Source organism: Oncorhynchus mykiss, chromosome 19, assembly GCF_013265735.2.
Source record: "Oncorhynchus mykiss isolate Arlee chromosome 19, USDA_OmykA_1.1, whole genome shotgun sequence".
NCBI classification, from domain to species: Eukaryota; Metazoa; Chordata; class Actinopteri; order Salmoniformes; family Salmonidae; genus Oncorhynchus; species Oncorhynchus mykiss.
Window position 1 is genome coordinate 65,272,125 of NC_048583.1, and position 23,165 is coordinate 65,295,289.

At 44.1% G+C, this 23,165-nt stretch overlaps 1 protein-coding gene across 1 annotated transcript in view; it reads left to right on the top strand.

Annotated features, from left to right (window-relative positions):
* The window catches only part of LOC110498315 (nuclear receptor corepressor 2), a 41,013-nt gene extending 22,046 nt beyond the window's left edge, over nucleotides 1-18,967 (top strand). The window contains exons 14-19 of the mRNA XM_036953841.1: nucleotides 3,342-3,432; nucleotides 3,635-3,827; nucleotides 8,380-8,454; nucleotides 9,041-9,143; nucleotides 13,466-13,569; nucleotides 16,284-18,967. Coding sequence (XP_036809736.1) covers nucleotides 3,342-3,432; nucleotides 3,635-3,827; nucleotides 8,380-8,454; nucleotides 9,041-9,143; nucleotides 13,466-13,569; nucleotides 16,284-16,401 — 684 coding nt within the window. The 3' untranslated portion in view covers nucleotides 16,402-18,967. The remainder of the gene's footprint in view (nucleotides 1-3,341; nucleotides 3,433-3,634; nucleotides 3,828-8,379; nucleotides 8,455-9,040; nucleotides 9,144-13,465; nucleotides 13,570-16,283) is intronic.
* Nucleotides 18,968-23,165: the final 4,198 nt, after the last annotated feature.

Consider the following 23,165-nt stretch of genomic DNA (forward strand, 5'->3'; position numbering starts at 1 on the left):
CTACCTCATGAAGCTGGTTGAGAGAATGCCAAGAGTGTGCAAAGCTTTCAAGACAAAGGGTTGCTAATTTTGAAGAATCTAAATATATCATTTTTGATTTTGTTTAACACTTTTTTTGGTTACTACATGATTCCATATGTGTTATTTAATAGTTTTGATGTCTTCACTATTATTCTACAATATAAAGAAACCCTTGAATGAGTAGGAGTGTCCAAACTTTTGACTGGTATTGTAAGTCTCACTACAGCAGCTAATTATTATTATTATTATTTTTTTAAAACTCTGTTACACACACACACACACACACACACACACACAGACAAGACAAAGCAATATCAATAATATACTCAACTAGAAAAAAAATACAAATAAAAATACAAATAAAAAAATAGCTTTAAAGATACCATACTTTAGACAAGTTAAACACACCAGGCAGAAGGCTACAGAGGTTAAAGGGGCAATCTATAGTACAGGGACAGAGCAAACACCTCACCATTGTTCCTGTAAGCAGTCAAGGGATAAGGGTGGAGAAATGCAACCACTCACAGAGAGTCATGGCCACAGACCGACCATCCACTGGACAACAAAAAAGTTTACAATGCTTTAAAAAATATATATATATATATATAATATTATTATTCATGTAGGCGTGAACGAAATGTAAAAATAACTGGGAAAAACAAGCTCACACTTCAGTCTCTGCCTGGGCAAGATGAACAAGGCATCTGCGGATCACAATCAATAAGCACATGGACCTTAATGCCCCCCCCCAGCAAAAACACAGAGAGAAGCTCCTCCAACCCTTAAGTCACAGACTTATTTTAATATTAATTGGAATGCCATCAGAGGATGGACTGTTTAAAGTAAGACCGGAATGGAGCCCAAGCCTCATCAAACAGTTTGGGGTTCCCACGTGAATTGAATTTAATTTTTTCTAGTTTCAGAGAGCACAACACATCCCTCACCCAATATTTATAAGATGGGGGAGCTGCCATCTTCCAGTTCTGTAGTATTCGCCGTCTAGCTAAAATAGTTGTATAAGCAACAGTGTCCGACTGGATTCTTGATAGGGGGGTACCCATGGGCAGTACTCCAAAAGGGGCTGTAAAGGGGAGACGTATCTATAACAGTGTCATATATATCAGAGAAACATTTAAATATTAATTCCCAGAAACCTGACAGTTTATGACAGCCCCAAAACATATGCAACAGTGTGGCTGGTTCCACCTTACATCTGACACAGGTAGGATCAAAATCAGAGAATATTCTTCCAAGTTTGGCCCCCGACCAGTGGATACGGTGAACCACCTTGAATTGAATGACGCTGTGTCTAGTGCTAAAAGAGGACGAATGCACCCTGTGCAGCACAGATTCCCAGGCGTCTTCCCCAAGTTCCTCCCCCAAATCCTTTTCCCATCGAGTCTTTAAAGGCACCAAAGAAGGGTTCTGTAAGTCATGAATGATTGCATATACATCTGAAATTGCGCCCCTAGGAAGCTTGTTCAGCTCCAAGATGCTCTCTATAGCTGTATTCGCAGGCCTATTGGGAAATTCAGGTGGTTTAGCCCTGACAAAGTTTCTAGTCTGGAGATAGCGGAAAAAGTGGGATTGGGGGAGATTGAACTTTTTCTGCAGCTGAGAAAAAGAGGCAAATGTATCATCAAAGAATAATTGGGCTAGCGAGGAAAGGCCTAGTGAGTGCCAAATGCCAAAAGCCCCATCATTCAAAGATGGAGGAAATAAAATGTTCTGATTGATTGGGCCTGATAGAGAAAAGCCTCGGAGGCTAAAGGCTAAACGGAACTGATTCCAAATTTTAAGAGACTGCTTTACAAGCTTTTGCCTAGGGACACTGGGAGAGACGAGCACAGCACAGAGGAAAGTGCTGCAGGTTTACACGATTCAGACTCCATCTGGGCCCAGAGTGGTCTAGGGCCAGTAGGATCAGTCTGCAGCCAGTACAGAATTTGCAGCCCAGTAGTATGTCTGAAAATTTGGTAGAGCTAAACCCCCCCAATGACTTAGGCTTCTGTAAATGTTTTCTACCAATCCGTGGTACCTTGCCATCCCAAATAAAATGCATGAATGTTTGATCCAGTGAAATAAAAAAAGATTTTGGAATAAAAATGGGTAAACATTGAAATAAATATAAACATTTGGGCAACACATTCATTTTAATGACATTAATCCTTCCGATAAGAGAAAGGGGTAGCGAATTCCAAAAAGTAAAAGATTGTTTCAATCTGTCTGCTAGAGCAACAAAGTTTTCCTGAAATGAATTTGAATATTTCCTTGTCACTTTTACTCCCAAGTCGGTGAATTGATCCCGGACAATCCTAAACTGAGAACTTGTAAAAGAGCACTTTAAAGCAGCCTTGTTTACCGGAAAAAGCTCACTCTTGCCTAGATTCAGCTTGTACCCTGAGATTGATCCAAACTTTTTAAGAACAGATAGGGCACGTGGCAATGAGGTATCGGGGTTGGAGATAAACAAAAGGTCGTCGTCAGCATATAGCGAGACTCTCTGCTCCCAGCCCGCCCTGATTATGCCTTGAATGGCATCATTAGAGCGTAGTGCAATGGCGAGAGGCTCGATTGCCAAAGCAAACAACAAGGGGGAGAGTGGGCAACCCTGTCTGGATCCGCGGTGCAAGGGAAAATAGTCAGAGGACAAGTTATTAGTCCGTATCGAAGCCATGGGGGAAAAATAAATAATCTTTATCCACGCAATGAATTTGGGGCCAAAGCCAGCAGCTAATTTTTTGTCTGCAATAAAATCACATTTTATTTGTCACGTGCAGATGTTATTGCAAGTGTAGAGAAATGTGTTTCTAGCTTCAACAGTGTAGTAGTGTCTAATAATTCACAACAATATACACACAACCTAAAAGTAAAATAGGGGGTTAACTGTCTTGTTCAGGGGAACAGTGGGTTAACTGCCTTGTGCAGAACGACAGATTTTTTTACCTTGCCATCTCGGAGATTCGATCCAGCAACCTTTCGGTTATTGACCCCACACTTTCACCACTAGTCTACCTGCCACATGTTCAGGCTATAGGATATTTTATAATGCTTTCTGTAGTGCAGCATCTCTTCCATTACCTACCATAGGGTGTCATTAAGTAAGATAGAATATCTCGGTCTCTCTCTTTCCACCTGCATAGGTGTGTGTGTGTGTGTGTCCACGCTTGTGTACCTACTTAGTTGACTAATGAATGACTGCACTGCCCACAACCACAGGCCTCTCCAAAGGGTGGTGCGGTCTGCCCAACGCATCAGTGTTATAACATCTCTCTCTCTAACGTGCTGATTGAATGTGTGATGGGTTTTTTTTATCCTAGGAAATGGGATTTACTCGTGAGCAGAGCTCTAATGCGCTGATTGTCCATGGAGACTTTGAGAAGGCGGTTAATGTCCTGTCTGGTATTGAAGGTAAACAACTAGACTTGACAGTAGCCTGAGTCCCACATCAGTTTGTGCTGTCTTGCCAATATGCCAAGTGACAATGCGTTGTCACAACGGCACAAACAGATCTGTGACTCAGGCTACTGTTAATATCCTCCAATTCATAAAGACGTTTTGAATATGTGGTGTTATGACTTCTGTCTCTCTCTCTGTGTGTGTCTCCCCGTAGATGAATATGGTAGTAATGACTTTCCTGCGGCTGCCACCTCAGCAGAGGACAGTGCGACGTGGGAGGGAGTGGGACCCAGGCCTAAACCTCTCCTCCAAACCAGACCTAAACCCAGATCCACTACCCCAGGCCCTGAACCCAGATCCACTACCCCAGGCCCTGTACACCACGTTGCACCGGGAGGGAGCACAAGGTGAGATACAGTACCAGTCAAAAGTTTTAGAACACCTACTCATTCAAGGGTTCTAGAACACCTACTCATTCAAGGGTTCTAGAACACCTACTCATTCAAGGGTTCTAGAACACCTACTCATTCAAGGGCTTTTCTTTATTTTTTTACTATTTCCTAAATTATAGAATAATAGTGAAGACATCAAAACTATGAAAGAACACATATGGAATCATGTAGTAACCAAAAAAGTGTTAAATTAATCAAAATATATTTTTCAAAGTAGCCACCGTTTACCTTGATGACAACTTTACACACTCTTGGCATTCTCTCAACCAGCTTCACGAGGTAGTCACCTGGAATGCATTTCAATTATCAGGTATGCCTTGTTAATTTGTGGATTTTTTTCCCTTAACCTCTCTCGGGTACGTAGGACGCTAGCTAGCGTCCCATCTGGCCAACATCCAGTGAGGTTGCAGAGCGACAAATTCAATTACAGAAAACAAAACATGTTTTACATAGGTTTAAAGATGAACTTCTTGTTAAACCAACCACAGTGTCATATTTATAAAATGCTTTTCGGAGAAAGCATACCTAGCCCAGAACATAGCCCAGTTGACAAATTATTACAAACAGTAACCAGCCAAGCAGAAGCGTTACAAAACCTCAGAAATAGAGATAAAATTAATCCCTTACCTTTGATGATCTTCATATGGTTGCAATCAGAAGACATTCATTTACTCAATAAATGTTCCTTTTGATCGATGAAGTCTCTTTATATCCAAAAACCTTTTGTTAATCCACAGGCTCAAACTCAGTCAAAACAATCAGACAAAAAATCCAAATTGTATCCGTAAAGTTCATGGAAACATGTCTAACGATGTTTATATTCAATCCTCAGGTTGTTTTCTTTAGCCTACATGATCTATAATATTTCAACCGGACAATAACGTCGTCAATATAAAAGGTAAACAAGAAATGAACATGCGCCTGAAAAAGCTCTTCGACATGTTAGGGTCCACTCGTTCAGACTGGTCTTACTCCCTCATTTATAAGAATACAAGCCTGAAACGATTTCTAAAGACTGTTGACATCTAGTGGAAGGCATAGGAACTGCAAATGGAGTCCTAAGTCAATTGATACTGTAATGGCATTGAATAGAAAACTACAAAAAAAAAAAAAAACTACTTCCTGAATGGATTTCTCTCAGGTTTTCGCCTGCTAAATCAGTTCTGTTATACTCACAGACACTATTTTAACAGTTTTGGAAACTTTAGAGTGTTTCCTATCCAAATCTACCAGTTATATGCATATCATATCTTCTGGGCCCGAGTAGCAGGCCGTGTATTTTGGGCATGCTTTTCATCCAAAATTCCGAATGCTGCCCCCTACCCTAGAGAGGTTAATGCGTTTGAGCCAATCAGTTGTGTTGTGACAAGGTAGAGGTGGTATACAGAAGATAGTCCCATTTGGTAAAATACCAAGTCTGTATTATGGTAAGAACAGCTGAAATAAACAAAGAGAAATGACAGTCCATTACTTTAAGACATGAAGGTCATACCTAGAGGTATATTGATATACTATATTGATATACTAAAAGCTCCATTGTTTGATTATTACAACTATTACAACTACTATAGAAATGGTAGTCTGTCAGGTACTCAGCAGGAAGGTCTGAATTTTCTCTAATATTATAACAAGACCCAGATGGCAAATATAAAGACCCGGCCTATCTAAAAAACTGGAGGCACCTTACACTTCAATGTTGTGTTGCAAAAATACTAGCGACATGCATAGCACGACAACTACTAGAAATAATAGAACATCGTAAACATCATCTTCTGAAAATAGACAAGATCCTGCAACCATGGAGAGGTAAATGCCTGTCTATTTATGGAAAAATGGGTTCTGATTAACTCCTCAGTCATATCTCAGTTTTCTCACTTACTTATGGAGCTGATGATTTGTTTTTCTAATCATATGAGCAAAAAATATTTTTCGCTTTATCTGGGACGCTGAAGCAGACAAAATAAAGCGTGTAGATTACTAAGAAAAGCTCGTCCATTGTTTAAAAATAGCCTTTTTGCCTTTGTGCAGATTGCCATGTCTCATTTTAGATTAATTGAAAATGAAACCTTTTTCAAAGTATCTCTTTTTATTACCAGCATTGCAGAGCTGGTTACAATTAGAATTTCATCCCCCTGAAAAGAGAGAACAAATATTATGGCTGAACTCAATGTGCTGGTTGATAAAATACCTGTGTTTATGGGAAAGATGTTTGAAAATGGTATTTTGATATTAAATGATTGTAAATTGGAATGGTGGAGTTGTCATTCGGGGAGTTTTGTGCTTTTCAGCTAAGATTATTATATAGAATTCTTGCCACCAACAAAATGTTGAATATTTGGGGCATAAAATCATCGAAGCTCTGCAGATTTTGTTGTGAGGATACAGAATCAATAGACCCAAGAGGGGCAACTCTTGGGGAAATGTGGGGGGTATCTTGGGAGGGTTGGTGGGAGATCTGTCGACGTGACCTTGAGCAGGGCGTTGGCCCAGGTTACTTCTGTGTGTCGCTCTGGAGACGTGACCTTGAACAGCACTGTTTGAATGGTTACTCTGGCGAGCCCTGTTTGAATGGTTACTCTGGCGAGCCCTGTTTGAATGGTTACTCTGGTGAGCCCTGTTTGAATGGTTACTCTGGCGAGCCCCGTTTGAATGGTTACTCTGGCGAGCCCCGTTTGAATGGTTACGCTGGCGAGCCCTGTTTGAATGGTTACGCTGGCGAGCCCTGTTTGAATGGTTACTCTGGTGAGCCCTGTTTGAATGGTTACTCTGGCGAGCCCCGTTTGAATGGTTACTCTGGCGAGCCCTGTTTGAATGGTTACTCTGGCGAGCCCTGTTTGAATGGTTACTCTCGCGAGCCCCGTTTGAATGGTTACTCTGGCGAGCCCTGTTTGAATGGTTACTCTCGCGAGCCCTGTTTGAATGGTTACTCTGGCGAGCCCCGTTTGAATGGTTACGCTGGCGAGCCCCGTTTGAATGGTTACTCTGGCGAGCCCCGTTTGAATGGTTACGCTGGCGAGCCCCGTTTGAATGGTTACGCTGGCGAGCCCCGTTTGAATGGTTACGCTGGCGAGCCCCGTTTGAATGGTTACGCTGGCGAGCCCCGTTTGAATGGTTACGCTGGCGAGCCCCGTTTGAATGGTTACGCTGGCGAGCCCCGTTTGAATCGTTACGCTGGCGAGCCCCGTTTGAATCGTTACTCTGTCGAGCCCTGTTTGAATGGTTACGCTGGCGAGCCCTGTTTGAATGGTTACGCTGGCGAGCCCCGTTTGAATCGTTACGCTGGCGAGCCCCGTTTGAATCGTTACTCTGTCGAGCCCTGTTTGAATGGTTACGCTGGCGAGCCCTGTTTGAATGGTTACGCTGGCGAGCCCTGTTTGAATGGTTACGCTGGCGAGCCCTGTTTGAATGGTTACTCTGGCGAGCCCTGTTTGAATGGTTACTCTCGCGAGCCCCGTTTGAATGGTTACTCTGGCGAGCCCCGTTTGAATGGTTACGCTGGCGAGCCCTGTTTGAATGGTTACTCTGGCGAGCCCCGTTTGAATGGTTACGCTGGCGAGCCCCGTTTGAATGGTTACTCTGGCGAGCCCCGTTTGAATGGTTACGCTGGCGAGCCCCGTTTGAATGGTTACGCTGGCGAGCCCCGTTTGAATGGTTACGCTGGCGAGCCCCGTTTGAATGGTTACGCTGGCGAGCCCCGTTTGAATCGTTACGCTGGCGAGCCCCGTTTGAATCGTTACTCTGTCGAGCCCCGTTTGAATGGTTACGCTGGCGAGCCCTGTTTGAATGGTTACGCTGGCGAGCCCCGTTTGAATCGTTACGCTGGCGAGCCCCGTTTGAATCGTTACTCTGTCGAGCCCTGTTTGAATGGTTACGCTGGCGAGCCCTGTTTGAATGGTTACGCTGGCGAGCCCTGTTTGAATGGTTACGCTGGCGAGCCCTGTTTGAATCGTTACTCTGGCGAGCCCTGTTTGAATGGTTACGCTGGCGAGCCCTGTTTGAATGGTTACTCTGGCGAGCCCTGTTTGAATGGTTACTCTGGCGAGCCCTGTTTGAATGGTTACGCTGGCGAGCCCTGTTTGAATGGTTACGCTGGCGAGCCCTGTTTGAATGGTTATGCTGGCGAGCCCTAGCATGGCTATCATACAGTAAGAGTCTAGGGCTGTCTGTTATAGCACACTGTTGTCAATATAATGTGTACTGTTGTTTTGTAGAATTGAGTCTGATAGCTGGGTACTGTTGATTTGTAGCTTTGAGTCTGATAGCTGGGTACTGTTGGTTTGTAGCATTGAGTCTGATAGCTGGGTACTGTTGGTTTGTAGCATTGAGTCTGATAGCTGGGTACTGTTGATTTGTAGCTTTGAGTCTGCTAGCTGGGTACTGTTGATTTGTAGCTTTGAGTCTGATAGCTGGGTACTGTTGATTTGTAGCTTTGAGTCTGATAGCTGGGTACTGTTGGAATTACTTTTCATTGGACTTCCTGCCACTGAAGATGTTTCTCTCTCCACAGCAGTCTGTTTCCTGTATATGTTGGCTGTTTGGGGCCCAACACAACACAACCAATGCTACACAGCCTCTTCAGCAGGTAGGAACATCCTCCTCCTCTCCTGTCTCCACCCCCTCTCCTGTCTCCACCCCCTCTCCTGTCTCCTCCTGTCCTCTCCTGTCTCCTCCTCCTGTCCTCTCCTGTCTCCACCACCTGTCCTGTCTCCACCACCTGTCCTGTCTCCACCACCTGTCCTGTCTCCACCACCTGTCCTGTCTCCACCACCTGTCCTGTCTCCACCACCTGTCCTGTCTCCACCACCTGTCCTGTCTCCTCCTCCTCTCCTGTCTCCTCCTCCTCTCCTGTCTCCACCTCCTGTCCTCTCCTGTCTCCACCTCCTGTCCTGTCCTGTCTCCACCTCCTCTCCTGTTCTTCTCCTGTTCCTCTTTCTTCCACCTCCTTCCCCTTCTCTAGCAGCACATAACCACCCTGTTCAGCTGAGGCAACACGTCTTGGCCCTGGATTCTATATATATATATATATATATATATATATATATATATATATATATATATATATATATATATATATATATATATATATATATATATATATATATATACTGTAACATAAGACAGTACGATGACTAGAAGACTGTTAATGGGTTGTATTGTCTCTCTGTCAGTGCTGGGACGATCCACAGTATCAAAATCTTGCGCTCTTCCAACTGTGCATTTATCAACTACACCAACATGGACCACTGTGAAAGAGCCATCAGGACTCTAAATGTAAGTCTCTGCCTGTACCTCTCTGCCTCTACCTCTCTGCCTGTACCTCTCTGACTGTTCCTCTCTGACTGTTCCTCTCTGTCTGTACACTACACCACTTTTAAAATCGTAATAACAGGGTCACCCACTAAACGATGTGGTAGAGACTGGGTCACCCACTAAACGATGTGGTAGAGACTGGTCACCCACTAAACGATGTGGTAGAGACTGGGTCACCCACTAAACGATGATACTGGGTCACCCACTAAACGATGTGGTGGAGACTGGGTCACCCACTAAACGATGTGGTGGAGACTGGGTCACCCAGTAAACGATGTGGTGGAGACTGGGTCACCCAGTAAACGATGTGGTGGAGACTGGGTCACCCAGTAAACGATGTGGTGGAGACTGGGTCACCCACTAAACGATGTGGTGGAGACTGGGTCACCCAGTAAACGATGTGGTAGAGACTGGGTCACCCACTAAACGATGTGGTGGAGACTGGGTCACACCCTAATAAACGATGTGGTAGAGACTGGGTCACCCACTAAACAATGTGGTAGAGACTGGGTTTCCCACTAAACGATGTGGTGGAGACTGGGTCACCCACTAAACGATGTGGTAGAGACTGGTTCACCCACTAAACGATGTGGTGGAGACTGGGTCACCCACTAAACGATGTGGTGGAGACTGGGTCACCCACTAAACGATGTGGTGGAGACTGGGTCACCCACTAAACGATGTGGTGGAGACTGGGTCACCCACTAAACGATGAGACTGGGTCACCCACTAAACGATGTGGTGGAGACTGGGTCACCCACTAAACGATGTGGTGGAGACTGGGTCACCCACTAAACGATGAGACTGGGTTACCCACTAAACGATGTGGTAGAGACTGGGTCACCCACTAAACGATGAGACTGGGTCACCCACTAAACGATGAGACTGGTTCACCCACTAAACGATGAGACTGGGTCACCCACTAAACGATGTAGTAGAGACTGGGTCACCCACTAAACGATGTGGTGGAGACTGGGTCACCCACTAAACGATGTGGTGGAGACTGGGTCACCCACAAAACGATGAGACTGGTTCACCCACTAAACGATGAGACTGGTTCACCCACTAAACGATGAGACTGGGTCACCCACTAAACGATGTGGTGGAGACTGGGTCACCCACTAAACGATGTGGTAGAGACTGGGTCACCCACTAAACGATGTGGTGGAGACTGGGTCACCCACTAAATGATGTGGTGGAGACTGGGTCACCCACTAAACGATGTAGTAGAGACTGGGTCACCCACTAAACGATGTGGTGGAGACTGGGTCACCCACTAAACGATGTGGTGGAGACTGGGTCACCCACAAAACGATGAGACTGGTTCACCCACTAAACGATGAGACTGGTTCACCCACTAAACGATGAGACTGGGTCACCCACTAAACGATGTGGTGGAGACTGGGTCACCCACTAAACGATTTGGTAGAGACTGGGTCACCCACTAAACGATGTGGTGGAGACTGGGTCACCCAGTAAACGATGTGGTGGAGACTGGGTCACCCAATAAACAATGTAGTAGAGACTGGGTCACCCACTAAACGATGTGGTGGAGACTGGGTCACCCACTAAACGATGTGGTGGAGACTGGGTCACCCACTAAACGATGTGGTGGAGACTGGGTCACCCACTAAACGATGTGGTGGAGACTGGGTCACCCACTAAACGATGTGGTGGAGACTGGGTCACCCACTAAACGATGTGGTGGAGACTGGGTCACCCACTAAACGATGTGGTGGAGACTGGGTCACCCACTAAACGATGTGGTGGAGACTGGGTCACCCACTAAACGATGTGGTGGAGACTGGGTCACCCACCAAACGATGAGACTGGGTCACCCACTAAAGGATGTGGTGGAGACTGGGTCACCCACCAAACGATGAGACTGGGTCACCCACCAAACGATGAGACTGGGTCACCCACTAAACGATGTGGTAGAGACTGGGTCACCCACTAAACGATGTGGTGGAGACTTGGTCACCCACTAAACGATGTGGTAGAGACTGGGTCACCCACTAAACGATGATACTGGATTTTTCTCTGGCTATTGCTGTTCATCGTTCTCAAAATGTGTCGCTGCTCAGCTCCACCTTCAAGATCTTTGCAGATTTTATGCTGATAAAATCAAACCTGTTAGAAAATATCAGGACATCTGAGACTGCTCAAAGATGCCTTTTTCTGCCTGTTGCTACTGTCTGTTGCTGCCTGCTACTGTCTATTGCTGTACGCCTGTTGCTGCCTATTGCTGCCTGCTACTGCCTGTTGCTGTCGGTTACTGTCTGTTGCTGTCTGTTACTGTCTGCCTATGGCTGGACTCCTTTTACGGTCTGTTGCCGCTGTACGTCTGCCAGTGTCTGTTACTATCGGTCTGTCATATATATACTAGAGGTCGACCGAATATGATTTTTCAACGCCGATACCGATTATTGGAGGATCAAAAAAGCCGATACTGATTAATCGTCCGATGTTTCTTTAAAAAAAATATATATATTTATTTGTAATAATGACAATTACACCAATACTGAATGAACACTTATTTTAACTTAATATGATACATCAATAAAAATCTATTTAGCCTCAAATAAATAATGAAACATGTTCAATTTGGTTTAAATAATGCAAAAACAAAGTCTTGGAGAAGTAAAAGTGCAATATGTGCCATGTAAAAAAGCTAACGTTTCAGTTCCTTGCTCAGAACATGAGAACATATGAAAGTTGGTTGTTCCTTTTTAACATGTGACTTCAATATTCCAAGGTAAGAAGTTTTAGGTTGTAGTTATAGGAATTATAGGACTATTTCTCTCTCTACCATTTGTATTTCATAAACCTTTGACTATTGGATGTTCTTATAGGCACTATAGTATTGCCAGTGTAACAGTATAGCTTCCGTCCACCTCCTCGCCCCTACCTGGTCTCGAACCAGGAACACATCGACAACAGCCACACTCGAAGCAGCGTTACCCATCGCTCCACAAAAGCCGCGGCCCTTGCAGAGCAAGGGGAATAACTACTCCAAGTCTCAGAGCGAGTGACGTTTGAAACTCTATTAGCGCACACCCAGCTAACTAGCTAGCCATTTCACATTGGTTACACCAGCCATTAGGCTGATAGGCTTGAAGTCATAAACAGCGCTGGGCTTGCGAAGAGCTGCTGGCAAAATGCACAAAAGTGCTGTTTGAATGAATGCTTACGAGCCTGCTGCTGCCTACCACCGCTCAGTCAGACTGCTCTATCAAATTATAGACTTAATTATAACATAATAACACACAGAAATACGAGCCTTAGGTCATTAATATGGTTGAATCCGGAAACTATCATCTCGAAAACAAGACGTTTATTCTTTCAGTGAAATACGGAACCGTTCCGTATTTTATCTAACGGGTGGCATCCATCAGTCTAAATATTCCTTTTACATTGTACAACCTTCAATGTTGTCATAATTACGTACAATTCTGGCAAGTTAGGCAGCCCAAACTGTTGCATATACACTGACTCTGCATGTAATGAACGCAAGAGAAATGACACATTCACCTGGTTAATATTGCCTGCTAACCTGGATTTCTTTTAGCTAAATATGCAGGTTTAAAAAGATATACTTCTGTGTATTGATTTTAAGAAAGGCATTGAGGTTTATGGTTAGGTACAGTCGTCCAACGATTGTGCTTTTTTCGCAAATGCGCTTTTGTTAAATCATCCCCCAGCGTTGCATCGATTATATGCAACGCAGGACACGCTAGATAAACGAGTAATATCATCAACCCTGTGTAGTTATAACTAGTGATTTATGATTGATTGTTTTTTATAAGATAAGTTTAATGCTAGCTAGCAACTTACCTTGGCTTCTACTGCATTCGCGTAACAGGCAGGCTCCTCGGAGTGCAATGAGAGGCAGGTCATTATTGCGTTGGCTTAGTTAACTGTAAGGTTGCAAGATTGGATCCTCCGAGCCGACAAGGTGAAAATCTGTCGTTCGGCCCCTGAACAAGGCAGTTAACCCACCGTTCCTAGGCCGTCATTGAAAATAAGAATGTGTTCTTAACTGACTTGCCTAGTTAAATAAAGGTATAACAAAAATTAATCGGCGCCCAAAAATGCCGATTTCCGATTTGTTATGAAAACTTGAAATCGGCCATTCTGATTAATCGGTCGACCTCTAATATATATATTGTTCTCTGTCATATATCAGCCTGTCAACACTAGATTTTCAGAGATAGAACTTGGTTCTATCAGCCTGCACTGAGTCTCCAGCTGTTTAAAGTCTGTCTCTGTGTCTTGTCTGTCAGGGTGAGATGTTGAACGGAGTGATGCTGGCTGTCCGTCACCCCGATAGAGTGATGCAGAAGAAACTGGGCTTGTCCCAATTAGCTTTCACCCTCACCAACGCACCGTGAGTAGAAAACACACACCCAGCCTCTTGTTGTCGTGACGTGTCTATCATTCATGTGATGACGGCTATTTTATCACATCAACTAACTATGTTTAGTTATTACGGGATTAAATGAATCATGTAACAATTAACTCATTAGTAACTTGGGGCACCACGGATAAAGTTTGTTTAATGAGTTACCGTTTCCCGAATGAACTCCAAGAATATATCAGAATATATCATTATCATACCAGTCATCTATTAATCAATATTACCTCATATCAGTCTCATTCTGAACGTGGCAAAATTATTGGATATCTGCACGAACCCTAGTCTAAATGATGATTCAGCGATACACAAATTGGCTTAAATACATAAACACACACGTTGAATTGATTACTAACATAATGCAATGAAAAGTCCCTAGTGGACTAACCCGATATGATGGCTTGTTACACAATGGTAAGATAAAGAGAGAGGGAGAGACAAAGTGGGCTGGTACATACATGTGGAAGCTATGCTCATGAAAAATTAATAGTTTGCACATGAACGACCGCTCATTCGAAAAGAAATGCCACATATATTTACACTTCTTTGCCGTTGTCATCTCTCTGTTGAAACCACTTGTCCGTCTCTGGAGAGTAGGTCGACATAAGTCTCTGGTTGCCCACTAGAGTTCACAATATCCTCAGTTGTAGTAGGCTTCTTTGTCTCTTGAGTTCGTTAGACTGGATTCGTCAGTGGTACGCACTCGGTGGTTCTCAGCCGAGTTTACTAGACTAAAGTACTTAGACAGCTGCAGACAGAATGTTCCGATGTAGTCTATCTTCTTCACTCAAGAGTTTTGAGTCTTACCATTTTCTGTTCTGGTAGTTTTAAACCATTTCAATATGTAGCCACTGCTCCACACGGTCCTGGTGTAAATATCGTTAGCAGTCCTTTTATGCACTCTTTAAAAAGGGGGCGTTCCATCCTTTTGGCAGAATGTCTGTGTTCACGTGGGTGTGGTTACTGACAGGGTAAAACTGTATATGATAACAATTATCTCATTCTAGAAGGCTAAATTCACATTCTTTTAGCGTAGTTTCATATTTAATCATATAAGTTTTACAACATTTCGATGTTATGACATCACAGCATGCTAAATGATATGACATAATTATTGTTTCCATCCCCACCAACCATTTCCCACATTCTTTATGTTAGAAATATTGTTTCATTATCCACTTTTGGATGTTGGAGTTTTGGCGCCGCGTTCTCTTCTCTACACACACACACATCAGATTCCTTTGTTCCGCAGGTCCAGAGAGAGTTTACGACCGGTCGTTAGTCATAAGACCCCCCCCTCCTTCCTCTCTGGTGGGGGGGGGGGGGTTCTCTGTTTGATCCTCAACCAGGAAGGAAAGTCGTGACTGTATTTATATTGTGGAGGCCTAGCAGCAGTCCCAGTTCTGACGCCTCAGCTTCTTCCCCGGAGAGTAATCTCTCTGCAATAATGGTCAGACATGGCGCGTAAATGTCAAGTGAGAGCTTTTCTGAGAAAACTTCTGACAACATTCCCCAGGACAACCTGGGAGGGGGAGGGTGATTGGCATCCGACGCGGTCAGAGCTCCGAAATCTGATTCACATAGAGAGACTCATACAAAGTCTGAACTCATCATGAGGGGCCACAGTTGTGCAGACCCCACCACATTTGGAGTGGAGAGATTATTATTTTATTTGTAGAGTTCATTTCTACACATTTTACCATGGGGTGGAGAGAAGATTCAGCATTTTACCATGGGGTGGAGAGAAGATTCAGCATTTTACCATGGGGTGGAGAGAAGATTCAGCATTTTACCATGGGGTGGAGAGAAGATTCAGCATTTTACCATGGGGTGGAGAGAAGATTCAGCATTTTACCATGGGGTGTAGAGAAGATTCAGCATTTTACCATGGGGTGGAGAGAAGATTCAGCATTTTACCATGGGGTGGAGAGAAGATTCAGCATTTTACCATGGGGTGGAGAGAAGATTCAGCATTTTACCATGGGGTGGAGAGAAGATTCAGCATTTTACCATGGGGTGGAGAGAAGATTCAGCATTTTACCATGGGGTGGAGAGAAGATTCAGCATTTTACCATGGGGTGGAGAGAAGATTCAGCATTTTACCATGGGGTGGAGAGAAGATTCAGCATTTTACCATGGGGTGGAGAGAAGATTCAGCATTTTACCATGGTGTGGAGAGAAGATTCAGCATTTTACCATGGGGTGGAGAGAAGATTCAGCATTTTACCATGGGGTGGAGAGAAGATTCAGCATTTTACCATGGGGTGGAGAGAAGATTCAGCATTTTACCAAATGTCATGCAGTTCTATACATTTTGACTTTAGAGGAAATGTTTGCAGTTTTTAGTGATGTGACTATCAAAATCAATGAGGGCCCTCCGGTCGGTAGTTCGACCATGCTTAGATAGCCGGCTAGGCTAATTTACCAATCTGAAACCATGTTAGCTGACATGGCTAATTGACTGATTGTCAGTGACTGACATAACAAGAGGAACTGCTGATGCACAACGACATTTCAAAATTGCACCTTGTGTGTTTTACTATTCTAACGGACCCCCCCCCCCCCCCCCCCCCGCCTGAGTTTCTGAAAACCCAATGTTTATTTATAAAGCCTTTTTTACATCGGCAGCTGTCTCTAGGTAACGTTTCAGTCTGTGTATTCTGAAAGCTCTTGTCCGTGTGTTACAGAGAGAAGAGTCAGGAGTGTTACTTCTGGAGAACCACAGGCTGTGTCCGACACAATACCTGCATCTTCAGACACGTGCCACAACACAAGGGCATCGACAGGGACAAGGTCAACAAGTGAACAGCAGACAACCATACACCAATAACCTGGTCCTGGAAGCTGGATCAATGAGGTCTCCCCTCCCAGGCTTACCTTTCAAAAATGATTTTTTTATTTTTATTAAAAAGTTATATAAGTAGACGTAAAATTCGTTAAGCTATAATTGACTCAACCAATAAACAAATATATATATTTTTTTTTATCAACTAGAAAATGTAGTTAAATATGTCGCTGTTGTTTTTCAAAGTTAGCTAGCTAATTTGCTAATCCTGTTTTTTGGAATGGACCGCTGGGACAGAATCACAGCTTCTACTGACATGTTCCCTGGACTGACATGTTCACTGGACTGACATGTTCCCTGTACTGACATGTTCCCTGTACTGACATGTTCCCTGTACTGACATGTTCCCTGGACTGACATGTTCCCTGGACTGACATGTTCCCTGGACTGCTATGTTCTCATTCACTTTATATTGGAGAAAGGCTTGATATAGTGATTGCCTGTTGCCTGTATGGATGTTATTGTCAAACGACATGACATAAGTCCTCATCAGGGCCACACAGGGAGTTATGTAGATTCATTATGGAAGATGGAGAAGTTTGTTTTTCTTATTATTTTTTTTCCACAAGCTAGATTTCCATCCAGTTGGTGACAAAAACAAAACACGCATTTTCCTACCGGAGATGTGTTTCCATCAAATTGACTAGTTGTAGATAACGGGCTGTGTTTCCATCAAATTGACTAGTTGTAGATAACGGGCTGTGTTTCCATCAAATTGACTAGTTGTAGATAACGGGCTGTGTTTCCATCAAATTGACTAGTTGTAGATAACGGGCTGTGTTTCCATCAAATTGACTAGTTGTAGATAACTGGCTGTGCGTGATTACATAGTGAACACAAAAAACTTTTTTGCGATTTGACGGGAGTTTTTTTTTTCATAAAAGTTTTGGTTATAAAGCGTGTACCCCCTCTGGTATTGATACGTTCTAGCCAACAGCTGGCAGTGTGCAGATACAGGGCCGCTGGATGGAGCGCACCTATAGACCTATAGCCTAGCTAACAGCTGGCAGTGTGCAGATACAGGGCCGCTGGCTGGAGCGCAACTATAGACCTATAGCCTAGCCAACAGCTGGCAGTGTGCAGATACAGGGCCGCTGGATGGAGCGCACCTATAGACCTATAGCCTAGCTAACAGCTGGCAGTGTGCAGATACAGGGCCGCTGGCTGGAGCGCAACTATAGACCTATAGCCTAGCCAACAGCTGGCAGTGTGCAGATACAGGGCCGCTGGCTGGAGCGCACCTATAGACCTATAGCCTAGCTAACAGCTGGCAGTGTGCAGATACAGGGCCGCTGGGTGGAACGCACCTATAGACCTATAGCCTAGCCAACAGCTGGCAGTGTGCAGATACAGGGCCGCTGGCTGGAGCGCACCTATAGACCTATAGCCTAGCTAACAGCTGGCAGTGTGCAGATACAGGGCCGCTGGCTGGAGCGCACCTATAGACCTATAGCCTAGCCAACAGCTGGCAGTGTGCAGATACAGGGCCGCTGGCTGGAGCGCACCTATAGACCTATAGCCTACATGAGATGTGTTATTATTATGGACAAAAGAGAATCATTGTATTTGTCAAACAGCAGTTAAGCATAGATCTTCATGTCAGCAGATTAAGACCCTCAATATTTATTGGAAAGAAGCATCAAGCTCATCACCGTGGACTTTCACCACCCTGGAGTTCATAACGTATGTTATTACTTTCATAAACTGTACGGGTTCCCATTGAGTCGTAGTGGGAGGACCACACAACTGTGACTCCCAAGTTAACTTAGAAATTATGGTTATTATATCAATATTTGCTTCATAAATTCTGGCTGGTTTCATGTTTCGTCGACATTTGGAAAGTTTACCGAAAAATGTTTGTTAGCATCAGACCTGTGTTTGTTTTTGTTTTTTTAGAAAAGACGTGTACTTTACACTCGTGAAAAGATTGGATGGAAACAAATATGGTTGAATCAACAGGTTTCCTTGATGTAGTGTTATCAGGAATGGTCTCCTTCTGTTTGTCATTACTTCAACGTGTTGAAGAGTATGAGAGGAGCGTTGTTAAATTGTGTTTGGTGTTTATAGTGTCCGTTTTCACATCAAAGTGGCACCACTTTTTATTGTAAAGACTTTATTTTGCGACTTAAAGGAGTGTATTAATGTATAATCAAGAGAAGACGCCGAAGGTAGAGCTGGGTGGGCGATGGGAACACCACTAAACTAGCTGAAAGCCATAATACACAGTGATTTTAGACCAGGTGTGTCTTGTTTTTCATTTTTCTGTTGACACTGTCATTTCAGTACTGCTATTGTCCACCAGATGGCAATGTTTAGCAGTTTAACCTCGGTCTCCTGTTCTACCATGGCTGCCTGCAAAATAGGTTTTCTGAACACTTTAATTTGCTATCTGTTGACCTGACTTTACCTGCTTTGATCTGAATGGCATAATGTCATTGCTTGACTTGTTTCTGTGTTTCAAATCTTTTGGTTACAGACACATTCCATGAATCATTAAAATGATCTTTCAGATTATACTTTTAGATGTATTTTGTTTGTGGTGTTTAATTAGTGGTGTAATATCACACTGACATGTACGAAATATACATTTCAGTTCAGACCTCTCATGTCTAATTACATCATGTCTAATAAAATTTTATTTGGTGTGTGTGTGAGCTGCCATAGGTCACAGCCATAGACTGGTGGCGAGTTGAAAGGTCGCAGGTTAATACCTGGGGCAAATTCAAGACTGCATTCCTCTGGTCATTTCTCTCTGAAGACTGAGGGGACAGGGCGAAGAGGCTTCAAGGCCAAAAAGAGAGCATCCAAGACTTTGCTTGCCAGTGCAGAGTTCTGTGTACGTTCTGGAAGCCTGGTCCCGCTGAAAAAGGAAATGGTCAATCTCATACTTGGAAATTGTAACCCGAAATAGTCCAGCAGTCTCAGAAGGGCAGCCCACACAGTTGATGAGCTGGTGCGGCTTGGGACCCTCATATAAGCTGACTTGTCAGGCAGGCCAGACCACCCACTAGAACTGGGTAAATGCCGTCTCAGGCAGGCCAGACCACCCACTAGAACTGGGTGAATGCCGTCTCAGGCAGGCCAGACCACCCACTAGAACTGCGTGAATGCCGTCTCAGGCAGGCCAGACCACCCACTAGAACTGGGTGAATGCCGTCTCAGGCAGGCCAGACCACCCACTTGAACTGGGTGAATGTCGTCTCAGGCAGAGAGCAGTTAAAGCCAGAGGTCCAGCAAGGACCAGGAGAAGCGGCCACCAGATGGAGGCAATGGAACTTGATCCACAGTCCATCTGAATACAGTGCCCTGAACACATGAGTAACCAAGGAAAACCCAAGGTGTCCATTCACTGTGTTGCAGGAATCACAATCTCCAACTCCATGTTCTGAGCAAGTATTTGTCTTAGCAGATGGACAAAGCCATACGTCCTGTGGACATGCCAAGCTGCTCTCCACTTAGTGATACACAAGTTACACCTGGCCTTCCCTGCCGTGCTGGGTCTGGCCTTCCTTACCTTGCTGGGTCTGGCTCAACTTCCAGACAGGCGTGCAACATGACGGATGGCAGGAGTACCATCCTTTTCTCCAGGGAAATGTCAGATCGGAAGAGCCCAGCTGTGAAGCATTGTCAGCGGTATGGCTGTATCTTGCAGTGCCCCCCAGTGACCATCTGATGGACAGGCACAGCGCTCCTCAGTGGCCATCTGAGGGACATCAAGGCTGCTGTGGACACATCCACCAAGGAAGCATAATGTCCTGCACCAATGGCCAAAGGTATGTGTAGACAGGTGGTGACCCACACCATCCTTAACACAGATGAACAGCCAATCAGGAAGAAGGCTTATCGCCTATCATCAATACAGCTGGTTGATTCTGTGTTGACTACCGAGGTCTGAATTAAAAACATCCGGATTCCCATCCCATGCCTAACCTCCAGGAAATCCTTGAGTCGCTGCATGGAGCAAAGGTCTTCAGTTCCATGACCATCTAACGGCTACTGGAAGATGGATCCTGCTAGCGAGCAGAAGGACAGCCTTTGTGACACCTTGGGGCCTATTCAAAATCAAGTATATACAGTACCAGGCAACATCTACTCATTCCAAGGTTTTTCTTTATTTCTTACTATTTTCTAGGTTGTAGAATAATACTGAAGACATCAAAACTATGAAATAACACATATGAAATCAGGTAGCAACCAACTAAAATGTTAGATTTTAGTTTCTTCAAAGTAGCCACACTTTACCTTGATGACAGCTTTGTACACTCTTGGCATTCTCTCAACCAGCTTCATGAGGTAGTCACCTGGAATGCATTTCAATTAACAGGTGTGCCTTAAGTTAATTTGTGTAATTGCTTTCCTTCTTAATGCGTTTGAGCCAATCAGTTGTTTTGGTATACAGAAGATGGTATATTACCAAATAGGTTCTAAGTCCACATTAGGGTAAGAACAGCTCAAATATGCAAAGAGAAATGACAGTCCATCATTACTTTAATAAATGAAGATCAGTCAATCCAGAAAATGTCAAGAACTTTGAAAGTTTCTTCAAGGTCAGTCGCAAAAATCATCAAGCGCCATGATGAAACCTCTCATGAGGACCGCCACAGGAAAGGAAGATCAGGAGTTACCTCTGCTGCAGAGGATTAGTTCATTAGAGTTCACTACACCTCTGATTGCAGCCCAAAGAAATGCTTCACAGAGTTCAAGTAACAGACACATCTCAACATCAACTGTTCAGTGGAGACTGTGTGAATCAGGCCTTCATGTTCGAATTGCTGCAAAGAAACCACTACTAAAGAACTCCTTCAAGACTGTTGGAAAAGCATTCCAGGTGAAGCTGGTTGAGAGAATGCCAATAGTGTGCAAAGCTGTCATCAAGGCAAAGGGTGGCTACTTTGAAGAAATATAACATATATTTGATTTGTTTAACACCTTTTTGTGGGTACTACATTATTCCATAATATTGAATCATGTAGTAATCATAGTTTTGATGTCTTCACTATTATTCTACAATGTAGAAAATAGTAAAAAATAAAGAAAAACCCCTTGAATGAGGAGGTGTGTCCAAACTTTTGACGGAGCCAGTTATCTACAGTCCCAAAGTCAGAAACGAGGTCATTCAGAAACGAGGTCATACACAAAACTGTCTGCCAGCATTACAAGCCCATGTGCTGGAAACCAGCCAGACTCCCCCAGTTCACTGCCGTGAGGGACCCGGATGAGATGCTGGATCTGATGGGACCCTTCCCAAGAAGCGAAAATGGTGACCACTACCTGCTCGTCATTGTTGACTGCGGTTCAAAGTGGGTTGAACGCTTCCCACTGCAGGATGCTAAGACTCCCAAGATAGTCAACATACTCAGGCAGGAGATCTTCCTTCGATGGGGTACCCCATAGTTCCTCTTATATACATTTGGGCCGCAGTTCACAAGTCAGCTGCTGAAGGAGCTCTGCAACCATTGGGGCTTGTTCAGAAACTTACTACCAGCTACCATCCCCAAACTAACTTGACGGTGAGGGTTAACCAGACCCTAAAGACGATGTTAGCCGCTCACGTCAAGGTTAATCACCAGAACGGAGATCTGTGGCTGGTAGAGTTCTGTTCTACCATGAGAGCACAGGCTTCTCTCCGGCCGAGGTCGCTCTGGGAAGAAAACTGAAGGGTCCTCCAGATCAGTGATTCTCAAACTTGTTATAGTCCCGTACCCCTTCAAACATTCAACCTCCAGCTGCGTACCCCCTGGGTCACCAGGGTCAGCCCACTCTCAAATGTTGTTTTGTTTTGACATTGTAAACACGCCACACACACACACTATACATTTATTAAACATAAGAATGAGTTTGAAGTGACAAAGAGCTCTTATAGGACCAGGGCACGAATAATACAATAATAGTATTCAATAAGAAAGTGTTTAGTCATCTTACATGTAAAACCTTGTTTGTTCATCTAAAATGGTGAATAACTCACCACAGGTCAATGAGAAGGGTGTGCTTGAAAGGATGCACGTAACTCTGCAATGTTGGGTTGTGTTGGAGAGAGTCTCAGTCTTTAATCATTTTCCACACACAGTCTGTGCCTGTATTTAGTTTTCATGCTAGTGAGGGCCGAGAATCCACTCTCACATAGGCACGTGGTTGCAAATGGCATCGGTGTCTTAACAGCGCGATTTGCCAAGGCAGGATACTCTGAGCGCAGCCCTATCAGGAAATCTGTCAGTGGCTTCTGATTAAATTACATTTTCACAGAACCACTTGTTGCAATCTTGATGAGGCTCTCTTGTTCAGATATCAGTAAGTGGACTGGAGGCAGGGCATGAAAGGGATAATGAATCCAGTTGTTTGTGTCATCCGTTTCGGGAAATTACCTGCGTAATTGCGAACCCAGCTCCCTCAGGTGCTTCGCTATATCACATTTGACGTTGTCTGTAAGCTGGAGTTCATTTGCACACAAAATAAATCATACAATGATGGAAAGACCTGTGTGTTGTCCTTGTTAATACAGACAGAGAAGAGCTCCGACCTCTGAATCATAGCCTCAATTTTGTCCCGCACATTGAATATAGTTGTGGAGAGTCCCTGTAATCCTAGATTCAGATCATTCAGGCGATAAAAACATCACCCAGATAGGCCAGTCGTGTGAGAAACTGGTCATCATGCAAGCGGTCAGATAAGTGAAAATTATGGTCAGTATAGAACATTTAAGCTTGTCTCTCAATTTAAAAAAATC